Below are 19437 nucleotides of genomic sequence, written 5' to 3'. Positions count from 1 at the left end.
TAGCCCTAACATAATACTAGCGCCAGGGTCTGGCTAGTAAATGGCGGACATTCAGCAATCCTTGCGGTATATCCAGCAGCTGGAGGGTAGGTTGGCGGCTCTCGAGAGCTCAACCTCAGCTGTGGATGTTACCGCAGTTGCTGTTCAGGCTGCTAGCGTGGCTGCAGCAACCTTGTCCACTGCCACCCCTGTTCCAACATTATCTTGCCTCCCGCTGCCAGAAAAATTTTCTGGAGATAGTAAATTTTGTAGGGGTTTCGTGAGTCAGTGCTCTATTAACCTCGAGCTCCTGGCTGCACGTTTTCCCACAGAGCGGGCTAAGGTGGGTCTTATTGTGTCTCTCTTGTTGGACAGGGTGTTGGAATGGGCTACGCCGCTGTGGGAGCATGGCGATCATGTGGTGCAGAGTGCTCCGCTGTTCCTGAGCACTCTGAAACAGGTCTTTTTAGGACCCCGAGTCACCCATGACACGGCGCTCCAACTGCTGGCATTAACTCAGGGTGTGTCCTTGGTCAGCCATTTTGCCATCCGCTTCCATACTTTAGCTTCTGAGCTGGAGTGGTCGGATAAAGCCCCATATTTTGGAGGGGGCTGGCTGATCACGTGAAGGACGCTCTGGCCACTAGGGAGATTCCTGCCACACTGGAGGAGTTAATAACTGTCTCTACTCGTATTGACCTCCGTTTTAACAAGTGGAGGTTAGAGCGAGCCCAGTGTAGGCAGAGGTTTCAGCTGGCTCCCACCTTCGCCAAACCTCTGGAATCCCCGGTCCTGGTTCCTGAGTCACATGAGGCCATGGAGGAGTCACGAGCGGGGTCTAAGTCCCGGACCGCTTGTGCACTCAAGGTCTGTCATGTTTGCCAGCAGTCAGGACATCTTGCCACCAGATGTCCCCAGCGGTCGAGGAAACGTCAGCGTCTAGTGGTAGTAGGTGGAGGTACACTAGACACGGCGACGTTTGCCTCCAAATTGTCCTTTAAGGGGACAATTATTATAGGCTCATCCTCCCACTCGGTAGAGCTCTACGTGCATTCTGGGGCGGAGGGCAATTTTATGTCTTCTGCCTTCGCCCAACGTCACGCAATACCCCTGGTTATGCTAGCTCAACCAGTAACGGTACGAGTGGTGAATGGGTCGACACTGCCATCACAGATAACACACCAGACCATCCCTTTTACTCTGTCCATGTCGCCATCCCATCAGGAGATAATATCTCTGCTCGTCATTCCTGAGGGAATTCATGAGGTCCTGTTGGGGATACCTTGGCTACGGTACCACTCTCCTCATATCGAGTGGTCCTCAGGCAGAATTTTGGGATGGGGTGAATCTTGTGGGGGTAGGTGTCAGAGGGAGTGCGTTCAGGTTGCTACTACAGAGGTACCCGCAGATCTATCCTCTCTCCCCAAGCAATATTGGTCTTATGCGGACGTGTTCTCCAAAAAGGCGGCGGAGACCCTTCCGCCCCATCGCCCCTATGACTGTCCTATTGACCTCTTGCCTGGTGCTGAGCCTCCCCGGGGTCGAGTCTATCCGTTATCTCTCCCGGAGACGGAGGCAATGTCTCAGTACATTCAAGAGAATCTGGCAAGAGGGTTCATCAGGAAGTCAGTGTCACCTGTTGGGGCTGGGTTCTTCTTCGTGCAGAAGAAGAATGGGGAACTGCGTCCATGCATAGATTACAGGGGTCTTAACGCCATCACCGTTAAGAATAAGTATCCTTTGCGCTTGATATCTGAGCTCTTCGATAGGCTTCGGGGAGCAAGCGTATTTACTAAATTAGATCTGCGGGGTGCTTACAACCTGATTCGCATCCGTGAGGCGGACGAATGGAAGACAGCTTTTAACACCAGGGATGGGCACTATGAATATCTGGTGATGCCCTTCGGGCTCTGTAATGCCCCAGCCGTTTTCCAAAACTTTGTGAGCGACATCTTCCGGGATATGCTCTCCACCTCGGTCGTAGTCTATCTGGATGATATTCTCATCTACTCTCCAGATATTGACTCCCACCGGAGAGATGTTTGCAAAGTCTTCGACCTCCAACGGGCAAACTACCTCTATTGCCAAGTTGGAGAAGTGTATGTTCGAGCAGGAGTCCTTACCTTTCATAGGCTATATCATCTCCGCCCAGGGATTGGCTATGGATCCTGCCAAACTACAGGCTGTGATGGACTGTCAGGAACCCCATTCTCTTAAAGCGGTGCAGCACTTTATGGGGTTCATTAATTATCGCCAGTTCATTCCGCACTTCTCAACTTTGGTAGGTCCCTTGGTTGCCCTCACCAAGAAGGGAGCAAATCCCAAATTGTGGTCTGAGGAGGTCTCCAAGGCCTTTAACTCCATAAAGTCACACTTCGCTAGCGCTCCCATCCTACATCGCCCCAATGTAGATAAGCCTTTTATCATGGAGGTGGATGCCTCATCTGTTGGTCCTGGAGTAGTCCTCTTCCAAAAGGATGCTCAAGGTCGGAAGCATCCTTGCTTCTTCTTTTCTAAGACCTTCTCACCAGCAGAGAGGAATTCCATCGGGGACAGGGAGTTGCTAGCCATGAAGTTGGCTTTCTCGGAGTGGAGACATCTCTTGGAGGGAGCTCGTTTTCCCTTCCAAGTCTTCACAGATCATAAAAATTTGGTGTACCTGCAGACGGCCCAGCGGTTAAATTCGCGCCAGGCCAGATGGTCCTTGTTCTTCTCCCGGTTTCATTTCACCCTCCATTTTCTTTCTGGGGAGGAGAACATTCGTGCCGACGCTCTCTCTCGCTCTGTTGCGTCATCTGTGGAGGAGGAAGAGGAGCCTCGGCCTATTGTCCCCACTGAGAGCCTGAGAACTGTGGCCCCGGTTTCGCTAGAGTCTGTGCCTCCGGGCAAGACTTTTGTACCATCCAGTTTGCGACCGGAGGTTCTCTCTTGGGCACACTCATCCAGGGTGGGTGGACATTTTGGTTCCAAAAGGACATCTGAGTTACTGGCGAGGACGTACTGGTGGCCGCATATGGGTCGTGATGTCGCAGACTATGTTCGGGCGTGTGTCTCTTGCGCCAAGAACAAGTCCCCTTGGCAACGGCCAGCTGGGTTGCTTTACCCTCTGCCGGTGGCGGACAGGCCCTGGGAGATGGTCGGGATGGACTTTGTGGTGGGCTTACCCAAGTCTCGTAACTGCACCATTATCTGGGTGATCACCGACCATTTTTTTAAAATGGTTCATTTGGTGCCTCTTCCACGGCTACCTTCTGCACGGGCTCTGGCAGCCTTGTTCATCAAGCATATCTTTTGCTTACACGGTATGCCGGACAAGATTGTCAGTGATCGGGGTCCCCAGTTTGCGTCTCGATTCTGGAGGGAGCTTTGTCGTCTACTCAGTATTGAGTTAAATCTCTCCTCGGCTTATCATCCCGAGACGAATGGGTTGGTTGAGAGGGCCAATCAGACTCTGGTCACTTGTTTACGACATTTTGTTTCTGCCAGGCAGGATGACTGAGCATCCTTGTTACTGTGGGCTGAGTTTGCTCTTAACAACGCTGTAGCCAACTCCACCGGTCAGACTCCTTTCCTCCTTAATTACGGCCAACATCCGCGGGTTCCTGTGCCTATGCCCGTGTCCTCTGCTGACTCCAGGGTGGCAGACTGGGCAGTGGAGGCACGAGACATTTGGGACCACACTCAGGATGCCATCCGGGCCTCCAAGGAGAGAATGAGGTCCTCCGCCGATGCACATCGGCGCCCTGCTCCGCCCTTTGCTCCTGGCGACTTAGTGTGGCTCTCCGCTTGTAACATCAGGCTGCGTGTTGAGTCCACTAAGTTTGCACCTCACTACTTGGGTCCCTTCAAGGTCCTCGAACAGGTTAATCCTGTGGTCTACTGTCTAGCCCTTCCTCCACGCCTAGGTATCACCGACACCTTTCATGTGTCCCTCTTGAAGCCCGTATACATGTCCCGGTTTTCTGAGTTGTCTACCGGGACATCGGGTTCGTCTTCGGACGATTACGAGGTGAACGCTATTTTGGGGTGCAAGGTGGTTCGTGGCAAAAAAATATATTTGGTGGACTGGAAGGGTTACGGTCCTGAGGATAGATCCTGGGAGCCTGCTGAGCACATTTGGGCTCCGCAGCTCATTGCTGCCTTCGAACGTAGCGAGGCCGAAGAAGGGGGGCCCTAGGAGGGGGGGTAATGTTGGGGGTCGAGTTCCCGCCTCTGCACAGGGGGAATCTAGGGGCCATCTCCGCTGCGGTCTCCCATTCTTCTGCCGTAGTGGAGCCTGCTCAGCGGAGACGTCGGTCCCAGCGTCTCGCTCAGTCTGACTCTGTGCAAAGAGTTATTGCTGCTTTTCCTGCTTCTGCCATTGAAGTCAGTGCTGGGCAGCGGCAAGCAGACGCTTCTGGGACTAAGTCCTGCTTTTCTCGTTCTGAGCATGCCCAGAGTAAGATCTCTCAGTGGAGATCGAGGGTCAAATGATTAGATACTGCAGCTAAGGCCATTGGTCCTTCAGGAAGGTCCTGTAGGTGCTCACGTTCTGTGGCAGCCTCTCATTGGTCCTTCTAGGACGGTCCTGTACGTGCTGCAACTGTTTAAGGCTCACGTGGCCGCACGGCCATGCGCTAGTATTGTTCTATGTTATGTGCTTTGTGCCAGTGTGGTCATGTGAGTTTGTGTTCAGGGACCTGGCTGAAATAAGCCCTTAGAATGCTGGCACCTCCGGCGAGGAGTTTGTCTGCATGCATGACCACTGACTGCTCTCAGTTGAGTAGTTAGCCTGTGCCACTTTGAAGTCTAACAGGGCGCAGTGCTTTGAGTTTCGGCTACTCTGTGAAGTAACAGGGTTAGCTCATACCGCCATATAGTTCTGCCGTTTGCTAGCAGCAGGTTCTCCTGCACGGTGGACCCCGGGCTGCGAACGCATCAATTATAATAAAACCTCTATATTTACTCGGTGCGTTCCGCTAGCCCTAACATGGGACTTCCCATAATGGTTTGCTGGACTGTTGTAGCTTGTAACAAAAGTTATGTACCACCACATGTAACCGGAAAGTTCCTGACTCTGAAAAACGCAGAAGAAGCATTCGTAAAGTGTTGTGCCTGCTATCTGATGTATATACAGTACATCTCATCAAGTTCTTCTTAGGGTATGTTTCCACGTTTAGGATTGCATTAGGATTTGATCAGGATTTGATGCAGGTAAAATCTGCACCTGAGGTCACTGGCAGGTCACCTGCGTTTTTGATGCGTTTTTCATGCGTTTTTTTCATGCGGATTTGTGTGTGTTTTTGTAAGCTCAATAAAGATTTACAAAAAAAATGCCTATGCAACATCAATAGTAAAAAGATAATGTTAAAAATAATTAAAAAAAAATAAAAAATCATGCTATTCTGACCTTCTGTCGCCTCCGCAGCTTTCCCCCTCCTCCTGATGCTCTCGGCAGCTTCCGTTCCCAGAGATGCATTGCGAGACCGCTAAGTCATCTGGGTAATTTCGCAATGCATCTCTGGGAACGGAAGCTGCCGAGAGCATCGGGAGGAGCGGGACAGCTTCGGTGGACGACGGAAAGTGAGTATATAACTATTTTTTATTTTAATTCTTTTTTTCACAGGGATATGGTGCCCACACTGCTGTATACTACGTGGGCTGTGTTGTATACTACGTGGGCTGTGTTGTATACTACGTGGGCTGTGTTATATACTACATTGTTGTGCTATATACTACGTGGCTGTGCTATATACTACGTGGCTGCTATATACTACGTGGCTGTGCTATCTACTGCATGGGCTGTGCTATATACTACGTGGCTGTGTTATATACTATGTGGGCTGTGCTATATACTATGTGGCTGTGCTATATACTACGTGGCTGTGCTATCTACTGCGTGGGCTGTGCTTTATACTACGTGGCTGTGTTATATACTACGTGGGCTGTGCTATATACTACATTGCTGTGCTATATACTAAGTGGCTGTGCTGTATACTGCGTGGGCTGTGCTATATACTACGTGGTTGTGTTATATACTGCATAGGCTGTTATATACTACATCGCTGTGCTATATACTACGTGGCTGTGCTATATACTATGTGGGCTGTGTCATATACTACATCGCTGTGCTATATACTACATGGCTGTGCTATATACTACGCGGCCGGCCACAACCAATCAGCGATATTGGCGTGGAATTTAACCCCCACTCACAGCGCGATGTACATACATACATACTATTCTAGAATACCCAATGCATTAAAATCGAGCCACCATCTAGTATATATATAATTGTCTAAGGGTCTGTTTGTAACGGAAATCCCACGTCGCTGATTGGTCGCGGGCGGCTGGCGCGACCAATCAGCGACAGGTGCAATCCGGCCGCGAATTGGCACGGGATTTAAACCACGCTTCGCTGATTGCTTGCGCCCGGCCGGCCGCGACCAATCAGCGATATTGTAGCGGGATTTAAACACCACTTCGTAAATAAACTACATACATATTCTAGAATACCCCAATGCATTAGAATCGGGCCACCATCTAGTAGATATGTAATAGCAAGGCCGATGTTTATTAATGAACGTTTAATTTAAAAAAAAACGGGAAAAAAATGTCGTGGGCTCCCGCGCAATTTTCTGCGCCAGAGGGGGAAAGCCGACGGCCGGGGGCCAATATGTGTAGCCTGGGAATGGGGTAATACCCATGGCCCCTCCCAGGCTATGAATATCAGCCCGCAGCTGTATGCTTAGCCTTTACTGGCTATTAAATTAAGGGGGCCCCCCCCAAAAAAAAAATGACGTGGGGTCCCCTTATATTTTATTGCCAGAAAGGCTACGCAGACAGCTGCGGGCTGATATTCATAGTCTAGAGAGGGGCATGGTTATTGGTCCCCCGGCTACAAATACCAGTCCGCAGCCACCCCAGAAATGGCGCATCTGTAAGATGCCAATTCCGGCACTTAGCCCCTCTCTTCCCACTCCCCTGTAGCGGTGGGATATGGGGTAATAAGGGGTTAATGTCACCTTGCTATTGGAAGGTGACATTAAGCCAGATTAATAATGGAGAGATGTCAATAAGAAGCCTATCCATTATTAATCCAATAGTAGGAAAGGGTTAAAAAAAATAAAGACACAGCCAGAAAAAAGTATTTTAATATTCTTAATTTAACCATACTTACCATACTCGATCGCCTGCAAAAAATTGAAATAATAAACCAACCGTATACTACCTGTCCGCAGTAGTCCAATTAATAACGAATGTCCCATGACTATCTCCCCTATAGAACAGTGACATCGTGTGATGTGACTGCTCTATAGACCTCCAGTGACACACTGACAGGAGACAATGGCTCCTGCTGTGTATCACTGAGGTTACCTTAGTTCAGGGTCTCACTTTATGGCAAAAGCTGTGTGGGAATTTTCCCACACAGCAGTGCCACAAGTGAGACTAGGGACTATTTCTCACAGGGGCGTAGGAATACATTGCTGAAGGATACCTCCCTCCCGTCATTGTATTCCTGGAGCCCCTGGAGAGCGGTCGCATCAGCTGATATGTGGCTGCTCTTCACGGGAGATCGTCCTGGGACACTCGTTTTAATTGGATATCTGTGGACTCAGGGAGTATAGTGTTTGTTTATTATTTTAATATTTTTTACAGGTCACACTGGCTTCGGGGATCAAGGTGAAAAGGTGATGGTGAGTATGTACTCTGTTTAATATATTGTATGTATGTATGTAGTGTATGTATGTGTTGTATGGTGCATGTCGTATATCGCATGTTGTATGTTGCATGTTTGTCACATGGTGCATGTTGTATGTAGCATGGTGCATGTTGTATGTCACATGGTGCATGTTGTATGTCACATGGTGCATGTTGTATATCGCATGTCACATGGTGCATGTCGCATGGTGCATGTCGCATGGTGCACGTTGTATGTCGCATGGTGCACGTTGTATGTCGCATGGTGCACGTTGTATGTCGCATGGTGCACGTTGTATGTCGCATGGTGCACGTTGTATGTCGCATGGTGCACGTTGTATGTCGCATGGTGCACGTTGTATGTCGCATGGTGCACGTTGTATGTCGCATGTTGCATGTCATATGTTGCATGGTGTATGTTGTGTGTTGTATGTGCACACAGTCTAGACGAATCCAGCTCTGCTACATCTGGGTGCTTGACATCCAGATGTAGCAGAGCCTGTAGATGATCGCTGGAGATAACTCTCCAGCGATCACCTACACTGCAGCGTTCTCACAATCAGCTGTTTGTGAGAACCAGACTAGTGACTGGAGATAAGTCCCGGTCACGTGCACGGCAGTTCTTGCGATAAGATAAGTTATCGCGAGAACTGCTGTGGACGAAGGACTTCTGGCGGCGGGGCAGGTGAGCCGGCACACATGCGTAGAAAGCTGCGTGTACGCAGTTTCTACGCATGTGACTAATCATCAGATGCGGTTTTATCGCATCTAATGATAGTCTATGGTAAATTTACTGCCTGGCGACGTGGCGAGTCGCATTGTAAACAGACATGCTGCGTTCTGAAAAGTCGCACCGCATGTCCGTTTACGCAGGTCTGCCTCCTGCGTGTTTTACCGCATAGTGGAGACGGGATTTCATGAAATCCCCTCCACTATGCTGTAACATCTGGACGCTGCGTGTTTGACGCTGCGGCTCTACGCATACCATCATCATACCATCTGGTCCGGGCCTGCTAAGTACAATGGCAGCATGCAGTCTGCAGAGTCGGGAGATATGACTATAAATATATATATATATATATATACTAGCTGAAGAGCCCGGCGTTGCCTGGGCATAGTAAATATCTGTGGTTAGTTATAGCACCTCACTTCTCTTATTTTCCCATCACGCCTCTCATTTTCCCCATCACATCTTTCATTTTCCCCCTCACATCTCTCATTTTCTCCCTCACACCTCTCATTTTCTCCCTCACTCCTCTCATTTTCCCCCTCACTCCTCTCATTTTCCCCCTCACTCCTCTCATTTTCCCCCTCACTCCTCTCATTTTCCCCCTCACTCCTCTCATTTTCCCCCTCACTCCTCTCATTCCCCCCTAACACTTGTCATTTCGACCTCACATCTGTCATTTTCCGATCACTCCACTATTTTCCCTCACTCCTCTCATTTTGCACTCACACCTTTTCATTTTCACCTCACACCTCTCATTTTCACCTCAGTATATACATGTTTGTCATCTCCCTTATATATAGTATACACCTGTATGTCATTTCCTGTATATAGTATATACCTGTATGTCATCTGCCCTGTATATAGTATATACCTGCTGTGTGTCATCTCCTCCTATATATAGTATATACCTGTATGTAATCTCCTCCTGTATATAGTATATACCTGTATGTCATCTCCTCCTATACATAGCATATACCTGTATGTCATCTCCTCCTGTATATATATACCTGTAGGTAATCTGCTCCTGTATATAGTATATACCTGTGTGTCATCTCCTCCTGTATATAGTATATACCTGTATGTCATCTCCTGTATGTAGTATGTACCTGTATGTCATCTCCTCCTCTATATAGTATATACCTGTGTGTCATCTCTCCTGTATATAGTATATATCTGTGTGTCATCTCCTCCTGTATATAGTATATACCTGTGTGTCATCTCCCCTGTAAATAGTATATACCTGTGTGTCATCTCCTCCTGTATATAGTATATATCTGTGTGTCATCTCCTCCTGTATATAGTATATATCTGTATGTCATCTCCTCCTGTATTAGACCTCATTCACACGTTATTTGGTCAGTATTTTTACCTCAGTATTTGTAAGCTAAATTGGCAGCCTGATAAATCCCCAGCCAACAGTAAGCCCACCCCCTGGCAGTATATATTAGCTCACACATACACATAATAGACAGGTCATGTGACTGACAGCTGCCGGATTCCTATATGGTACATTTGTTGCTCTTGTAGTTTTTCAGCTTATTAATCAGATTTTTATTTTTGAAGGATAATACCAGACTTGTGTGTGTTTTAGGGCGAGTTTCGTGTGTCAAGTTGTGTGTGTTGAGTTGCGTGTGGCGACATGCATGTAGCGACTTTTGTGAGATGAGTTTTGTGTGGCGACATGCGTGTAGCAACTTTTTGTGTGTTGAGTTGCATGTGACAGGTTAGTGTAGCAAGTTGTGTGCAGCAAGTTTTGCGCATGGCGAGTTTTGCGCGTGGCGAGTTTTATGTGTGGTGCCTTTTGAGTATGTGCAAGTTTTGTGTGAGGCAACTTTTGCATGTGTTGCAACTTTTGTGCATGTGTCAATTTTTCCGCGTGTGCAAGTTTTGCGTGTGGCGAGTTTTCCATGAGGTGAGTTTTGCACGTGTGGCGAGTTTTGCATGTGGAGAGTTTTGCGCGTGGCGAGTTTTGAGCGGTGACTTTTGTGTTTTGACTTTTATGTGGCGAGGTTGGTGTATGTGTGGTGAAATGTGTGCTGAGGGTGGTATATGTGTTCGAGCACGTGGTAGTGTGTGGCGCATTTTGTGTGTGTGTTCATATCCCCGTGGTGGTGTGGTGAGTATCCCATGTCGGGGCCCCACCTTAGCAACTGTACAGTATATACTCTTTGGCGCCATCACTCTCACTCTTTAAGTCCCCCTTGTTCACATCTGGCAGCTGTTAATTTGCCTCCAACACTTTTCCTTTCACTTTTTCCCCATTATGTAGATAGGGGCAAAATTGTTTGGTGAATTGGAAAGCGTGGGGTTAAAATTTCACCTCACAACATAGCCTATGACGCTCTCGGGGTCCAGACGTGTGACTGTGCAAAATTTTGTGCCTGTAGCTGCGACGGTTCAGATGCCAATCCCGGACATACATACACACACACATACACACATACATACACACATACACACATACACACATACATACATACATACATACACACATTCAGCGTTATATATTAGAGATATATATATATATATATATATATATATATATATATATATATATATAATTTTTATATATATATGGAGTCAGTGACTAGATGAAGATGTCGTCCTCATCATGAAGTAGTTATTTCTCCTGTCACGTGTAATGAATATCTCCTGCAGTATTGCTAATGCCGATTCCAGGGTCGGTAAATGAGACGAGAATTAGCGTTATGGAAGATGAGTCTATGAGAAACGTATTCAGCTGCCGACTCCGAGGAGGAAACTGCTTGTTGTCTGTGGCCTAAATATATAGGATTTATTAGTAGATGTAAAGAGGGAAACTAAATACTGTAAGATAATAAATCTCCTCATATGTTTCCTTATTATCTCCAGTAATTGTATTATTACACAGGATTCTTATGATGTTACATCGGCTCATCTTCTCATTCAGGTCTCTACAATATCGGATCCTCTCAGTGAAGATCTTCTACAGAAGAGGATTTTCCTGATTTACCCATCAGTGATGGATATGGACAGAGACAAGATGGCGGAGAGGTTATTACACCTCACCCTAGAGATCCTCTTCCGGCTTACTGGAGAGGTGAGAGATTCTGATGACGTCACATTACATCATTCTTATCTATGGGAATAACAGATGGACAGAACTGGAGAGGTGAGGACTCTGGAAATGTCTGCAGTGAGATTTATTAATGTGTCTCTCCATTACCAGGATTACACAGTGGTGAAGAAGACCTCTAGTGATCGCTGTCAGGACCCTGTGTCTGAGGGATGGGGAAGACCCCTGAGCCCAATCACGGGGCCTCCACCTCACCCCCTGATCCATGAGGACATCAATGACCAGAAGATCCTAGATCTCACCTACAAGATGATTGAGCTGCTGACTGGAGAGGTGACACTGCTGGGAATGCTGGGACATTATACAGTAACACTATGAAGGGATCGGGGGATGACGGTATCATTGTATGTGTCAGGTTCCTATAAGGTGTCAGGATGTCGCTGTCTATTTCTCCATGGAGGAGTGGGAGTATTTAGAAGGACACAGAGATCTGTACAAGAACGTCATAATGGAGGTTCCCCAGCCCCTCACATCTCCAGGTAATAGACAGGACTAAATACACACGGCCTATAATTATCTGTATGTAAAGAATGAATTCACTCCCTGTATGTGTTTCCTCCAGATCTATCCAGTAAGAGGACAACACCAGAGAGATGTCCCCGTCCTCTTCTTCCACAGGACTGTAACCAAGAAGATCCCAGTGCTCCTCAGGACCATCAGGTAGATGGAGAGAAGGTGTCAGGAGATCTCCCCTATGATGTGTAGACGCCGGTGAAGGTCTTGTGCTCAGTCTTGTTTTATCCACCAGTATTATATGTTTTATACTTGTGTGATGAGAACGGTGGAGATGGCAGGATTAGAGCTGATCATAGATGGGACTTCTCCATCTGTCGGTGACTTTTACAATATTTGTTTCAGGGTGAAGATCTGACCCATAATAATACTACAGAGACATATGTGAGGGGGGATGAGCGGTGTAAAGAGGAGATTCCTACATATGGCTACCCAGGTGAGTAGTGACCACTAAATGCAGAGAAGTCACAGATTCTTCTCGGTCCCCGGCTGTGGCTGCTTTATCGGTGGTGTAGTCCGAACGTATCACAATCGTGTGATCACCATTTTACCTCTAGACCACAACATTCTCCTCCACCCAAAACTGTTCAAATGAATTTGGGCTTTGAATCCCTTCTATAGAACTTACAACCTGAAGGATCCACCTACCCCCTGGGATTAGAAGACTCTGATCGTTACCTGCCCAGATCTGTAAACTACAAAATAAAATAACAGCGTACGTAGAATGTGCTGACAAGATAGAAAATCACTTGAAGAAAATCATTTTCATGAGAAGAGAAAGCGGAGAATAATGATGCTGTTCCCTTCCTAGATTCCTGATATCTTATCGGATGAATCTGCCTTCTCTCCCTTCTGGGCTTGCAGCGCTGGAGTCCTGGGTTCAAATCCCACCAAGGACAACATCTGCAAGGAGTTTGTATGTTCTCCCCGTGTTTCGTGGGTTTCCTCCGGGTTCTCTGGTTTCCTCCCACATTCCAAAGACGACATACTGATGGGGTTTCACAATCTAAATTCCCTATCGGGGACAGTGATGATAATGTGTGCAAACTGTAAAGCGCCACGGAATATGTTAGCGCTATATGAGAATATAGATTATTATTATTCTGTGCTGCTGAATGTGATCATATGGTCCCTACAAGGCCAGGTCCAGTCTATCTGGCCAAACTTCACTTTTATGATCGACAACATTAAATGTGCAGTGAGGCCAAGTGTGAATTTCTGTACAATAACAGAGTTTCCCTTATCCTGGTTTCATGGATTCACTCCATGTCATAAATTCCATTATGGTTTCGATCCTAAGAAATTCAGATTCCTGCACACTCTCTCCTGAAATGGGGGCTGTCACGTTCACACCGTGCTGCCAACAATATGTCACTGATCCCAGCGTATATGTGAGGGATCCCGGGAAGGATATCTTTATCATCCCCACCACTCACACCAATTTGTCACGAACCGGGGTGGTTTGGTTGCCCCTGGTTCCTTCTGAAGGAGATTTATCTATATCCCACTTCCCAGTTCCGGCTTGGAACTTGCAGCTCTCTGGCGCCCCCCTTACCCTCAGGTCAGGATAGGTACAGCACCTAGGGTAATTAGTCGCCATAAAGTCTGCCTGCTATGTACTGGCTAATGGTCACACTGCAGTGAGGGCGATATAACTACTCCCACTCAGACGGGAACAATAATTAACAACGCCGCCGTCCCCAGAAAGCTTCCCAATCGCACTTACAGCATGGTGGCCGTGTGCTCAGGAGATACATCCATTGTGCATTTAGCACAGCTTTACCAAGCTGGCGTTGGCTCGCTTCCTGGACCAAGACTAAACCGCTACTCAGCAGGCGTAAAAGGTATGCCCTCTGGTCGTGACATCACTAAGTGGGCTGAGTAATGATATGCACCCTCTCTTCAGAATTTACGTTTTGGAGTCCATCTAACAAAGTCATTCCTGAGTGAGAAGAGAGGGGGAACGAGTGGCTAGAGGGGATTGGTCATCTGCATTTTAAAAGCCACACCCTGCTCACACATTAGTATCAAGTTGCACAGTGTATCTGCCATAGGGCATTGTTTGTGGTATGTGCGAGTGCAGAGGGGGGAGAGAGAAGGGGGGTCGAAGCTGCAGTGTGTATCTAGGACCATGGTCACATCTGCAAAAATCCCTCAGACCATGGTATTTTACATTATCGTGACGGGGCGCTAATACTTTCTCTACTCTTCTGCTCAGGATTCATACTGTCTCCAATGGACCACTACAAATGAGTGCAACTCCGGTTTAGTATGGGAGTTCTCCCCTCATACATACGTTCTTGTTGGACATCTAACTTGTATTTTTATTCTATATCTTTTTTTTACAGGTTCATTCTGTTTGATTGTGGTGGGATCAGCCTGCCTCACTTACATGAGTCTGTAACTCCCTGATAGTCTTTAATAAACGGTCTCCATTACCTCTTCCAAATGCCTGAGATCTAAATTTAAGACACCTCAACTCTACAATATTATAAAAAGTTCTCTTTTAAATGTCTAATATTTCTTCAAGAAACTCATCTGCCAGAAAATATTGGCCCTTACAATAGTTGATATTGCCAAGAGCCACCGAGCCACATCCTCTAATTACCCCAGAGAGGCTCCTCCACTACTCATTTTTTACTGATAAAGACTGTTGAGTTTGATCATTTCAGTAGATGTGTTGTTGTCTATAGTCAGTTTTTCACTACAGTAGTTAATGTCATAAATACTCTGATTTATCCACTTCCCGCACCCAGTTTTGTGTTCCTAATCAGGCCCCATTTTTCAAATCTGACCTGTGTCACTTTTTGTGGTGATAACTTTAGAATCCTTCATAAAGGATAATAGGAAACAAATGAACCTCAAAAAATTATTTTCAAACTTCTCTTGAATTTGACAATACCCTATGTATGGTTGCACACTACTGCCTGGGCGCATGACATGTTAAGAAGGGAAGGAGCGCCATTTTGCTATTTGAATGCAGATCTTTCTGGATAAGTTTGGAGACGCAATGTATTGGGAGCACTGTTCATGGTCACCTGGAAGTTCAAAAGATGACCACCGTGAATAGACACCCTTTAACCTCTCTAAAAGGATGTGGACTTACACAGAGGCTTTCCTACAGTGTTACCCGTTGTAGTGTGGCATGAGATGGCAAGAATAATAGAAAGCTGGGTCAGAACCACGAGGACAGGGAGAATGCAAAATCAAAAGATGCAAAAGTATTCAGTAAATGGTAAAACAGCTAACATAGAAAAAAACTCAGAAAAAATACATACCAAGTGATAAAGCCTTCCTAATACCCTGTCTGATGACAAATGCACACTTAGCAGGATGCAGCAGGCCTCCACTGATAAAGGCTAGGTGCGGCACGAGTGCAAACTACCTGATAAAAACAACCACCCCTATCCTCCAAACATTGCAGGGGTTGGCTGCCTAGTAGAAAAAATGCACATTGATACGACTCACATAGGACGCCAGTCACACTGATAGGTGTGGTGCACAGTGTCTGGTATGCAACCTATTAATGACGCCCCTTGTATTAACAGGCGGGCTGCCCAGCACTATAATATGCAGCACACGGTGACAGACGCCCCCCAAAAAAAACCTAACCAACATAAAGAGGCCTGGCCACATCCTGCAAAAAAGGATATGATATAGTTGGGTTGCGGGCTTACTTTGTTTTGGCCAAAATAATAAACCAATACCTCATATAGTGTATGTGTTTATCATATGCATACATTTTTTTGCACTATATCATATCCTTTTTTGCAGGATGTGGCCAGGCCTTTTTATGTTGGTTAGGTTTTTTTTGGGGGGGCGTTTGTCACCGTGTGCTGCATATTATAGTGCTGGGCAGCCCGCCTGTTAATACAAGGGGCGTCATTAATAGGTTGCATACCAGACACTGTGCACCACACCTATCAGTGTGACTGGCGTCCTATGTGAGTCGTATCAATGTGCATTTTTTCTACTAGGCAGCCAACCCCTGCAATGTTTGGAGGATAGGGGTGGTTGTTTTTATCAGGTAGTTTGCACTCGTGCCGCACCTAGCCTTTATCAGTGGAGGCCTGCTGCATCCTGCTAAGTGTGCATTTGTCATCAGACAGGGTATTAGGAAGGCTTTATCACTTGGTATGTATTTATTCAGTAAATGGGCCAGGGTCACAACAGGAAACAAATATACCAGCCGGGAGCTGAGCACAGAGGACTGAACCAGAGGAGAACGAGGCTGTATCTGGCAGCTTCCGACAATATGCTTTAGTAGGGTGTGGTGCTTTCCAATTGACTGAAGCAGGGGACAGATTACTTCAGCTGTACAGCACATACACCCATACTGCCAGACTGGATGATACTACTGGTCCCAGGCACCTTAATCATATTGGCTGGACAGACCTTTTGCCTCCCAGGTCTTCTGGCTCCCATGTCTCCTCCATTACCAGCGCCACCTGCAGAATGAATAATGCAGCTCCGAGTGACATAAGCAGATGTTGCAGGAGCAGATCCCAGAAGAGAAGGAACACTATTTGCAGAAGCCCTAATATGACAAAAGGGCAGAAAACCAGAGCAGTAGAAATCCCCATAAAGTGATTCTATTTTGGAAATTATAACCCTGAATGAATTAATCTTTAGAAGTAGGGAATATTTTTACTCGACAGACACTTTCTGGAAAGTAGCATGCAGTGGATGTTGGAGAGTGAAAATTGCACATTTGCCGTTTTATTACCCAACACATAGTGCTCAGATTGTGCTGCAGGAGACACACACTGTGAATTAAGTTGGTTCTTCTCACTATAGTTATGCCAAACACATGGATGCTAAATGTGGTTTGGGCGCACTGCAGGGCTCAGAAGCGAGGGGGAGATTTGATTTCGGGAGAGGTGATATTGATGGATTGGATTACAGAAGCCATGTTGCTTTTCAGGACCCTTTGAGCCACTAATAATGTGGAAACCTCTGTTTTTCAATTTACAGATGATGGACCTGAGTGGAGACTTGTTTTTTGTGAGATGAGTAGAAGTTTTTATTGGTATTATTTTCACCTACATAACATTTTTGGTGGCTTTTTGTTCCATATTTGGGGGGCAGAAAGAACAAACAGTTTAACACCACGCTCCACTGGTTCATGCTATGAGGATTTCTATTAGACTGTGAACTGTCATTGTCTTGGATAATTCAATATTTTTACATAACTTGTAATTTTTTGCACATCTTAAGTAGAAATGTTCAAAAATATAAAATTCAAGGATATTGTATTAAAAAAAAAAATTATTGGTTTCATTCTTGGCAGATAATTGTACCAGGAGATCAGAAGGAGAACTGACATCTTCAATTTTTAAATCACATGATCTTGAGATCCTACAGGATACAACTGGAGTGAATTCCATTGCTCAAGATATACCATCATACCTTCACAACAAAGATCTGTCATCTGATTCTTTAAAACAGGACCTTTCTTCTGATTCATTACCGACTACTAAGGAAAATCATAGTCACAAAACAGACATTAAAAAACAATCTGCTCCTAAAGGAAACAAGACATTTTCACATTTAGAATATGGAAATAGTTTTCCCCTTGAAAAGTCTTTTCTTAAACATCAAAAAATATACACAGCAGAGAATAGATTTTCTTGTTCCAAATGTGGGAGATGTTTTAACCATAAATCACATCTTCTTAGACACCAGAGAACCCACACAGGGGAGAAGCCATGTTCATGTTCAGAATGTGGGAAATATTTTAACCAGAAATCAGACTTGGTTACGCACCAGAGAATTCACACAGGGGAGTTGCCTTTTTCATGTTCAGAATGTTGGAAACGTTTTAACCAAAAATCAGATCTTGTTAAGCACCTGAGATTCCACACAGGGGAGAAGCCTTTTTCATGTGCAGAATGTGGAAAATGTTTTAGCCGGAAAGAGCATCTTGTTACACACCAGAGAACTCACACAGGAGAGAAACCTTTTTCATGTTCAGAATGTGGGAAATGTTTTTCATGGAAATCACTTCTTGTTAAACACCAGAGAACTCACACAGGGGAGAAACCTTTTTCATGTTCAGAATGTGGGAAATGTTTTTCAGAGAAATCAACTCTTATTAAACATCAGAGAATTCATACAGGGGAGAAGCCTTTTTCATGCTCAGAATGTGGGAAATGTTTTAACCGGAAAGCCTATCTTGATAGTCACCAGAGAATCCACACAGGGGAGAAGCCTTTTTCATGTTCGGAATGTGGGAAATGTTTTTTATGGAAATCAATTCTTGTTAAACACCAGAGAACTCACACAGGGGAGAAGCCTTTTTCATGTTCAGAATGTGGGAAATGTTTTAACTGGAAAGCCTATCTTGATAGCCACCAGAGAATCCACACAGGGGAGAAGCCTTTTTCATGTTCAGAATGTGGGAAATGTTTTCTAGATAAATCAACTCTTGTTAAACATCAGAGAATTCACACAGGGGAGAAGCCTTTTTCATGTTTAGAATGTGGGAAATGTTTTCTAGATAAAACAAATCTTGTTAGACATCAGAGAATTCACACAAGGAAGAAGCCTTTTTGATCTTCTTAATGTGGAAAATGTTTTACTTGTAAATCAACTCTTAATAAACATCAGAAAAGTCACAGACGGGAGAAGCCTTTTTCATGTTCCTAATGCTGGAAAATTTGTACTGAAAATCTTCTCAAAGGTTATAGGTTATAGGTTCTCTAATCAGCCAAACTGTTTTCAGCTGTGCTAACATACTTGCACAAGGGTTTCCAATGGTATTCTAACCATCCATTAGCCTTCTTACACACTGTGGGAACATTATACTGTGGGGGGGATAAGAAAGGGGCCCTGTACTAGGAGAACACTCCGCTCCCTCACTTCCTGTCCTCCATAGTTGGGTCATATGTATCTATTACAGGAAACAGAACAACAACGTCATGGTTCTTATAAAGTGGCAACAAAACTATCAAAAGAGTCTTAGCGCTGAAGGGGTTAATGTCCCCCTCCCCCTCCACAATGGAGAACCTGCAGCACTTACCTCCACCTGCAGAGCCGCCTCCACATATATGGCTGCTCTGTGCGCACAGGACCTGTGATGAGGTCACCGGAGGGGAGGAGTCAGGGTCACATGATCAGGCCCTCAGCGTGTGCAGGACTCTGCTGGTTGTCATGGTGCCGGCTGAGGGGAAGTTGATGTGTGGGAGGAGGGGTTTACAGTGTGGATGGAGCGGAGCCGTGTGTACGAGGTGTACGGAGCGGAGCCGTGTGTACCAAGTGTACGGAGCGGAGCCGTGTGTGTACGAGGTGTACGGAGCGGAGCCGTGTGTGTACGAGGTGTACGGAGCGGAGCCGTGTGTATGAGGTGTACGGAGCGGAGCCGTGTGTGTACGAGCTGTACGGAGTGGAGCCGTGTGTGTACGAGGTGTACGGAGCGGAG

At 46.1% G+C, this 19437-nt stretch overlaps 1 protein-coding gene across 1 annotated transcript in view; it reads left to right on the top strand.

Annotated features, from left to right (window-relative positions):
• Positions 1-18904, top strand: part of LOC143814893 (uncharacterized) — a 748367-nt gene extending 729463 nt beyond the window's left edge. Inside the window, exons 26-28 of the mRNA XM_077293561.1 lie at positions 12067-12164; positions 12363-12453; positions 17308-18904. Of these exons, the coding sequence (XP_077149676.1) occupies positions 12067-12164; positions 12363-12453; positions 17308-18572 (1454 nt within the window). The 3' untranslated portion in view covers positions 18573-18904. The remainder of the gene's footprint in view (positions 1-12066; positions 12165-12362; positions 12454-17307) is intronic.
• Positions 18905-19437: the final 533 nt, after the last annotated feature.

Source organism: Ranitomeya variabilis, chromosome 3 (genome assembly GCF_051348905.1).
Source record: "Ranitomeya variabilis isolate aRanVar5 chromosome 3, aRanVar5.hap1, whole genome shotgun sequence".
Lineage (NCBI taxonomy): Eukaryota > Metazoa > Chordata > Amphibia > Anura > Dendrobatidae > Ranitomeya > Ranitomeya variabilis.
This window is presented reverse-complemented; position numbering and strand designations above follow the sequence as displayed.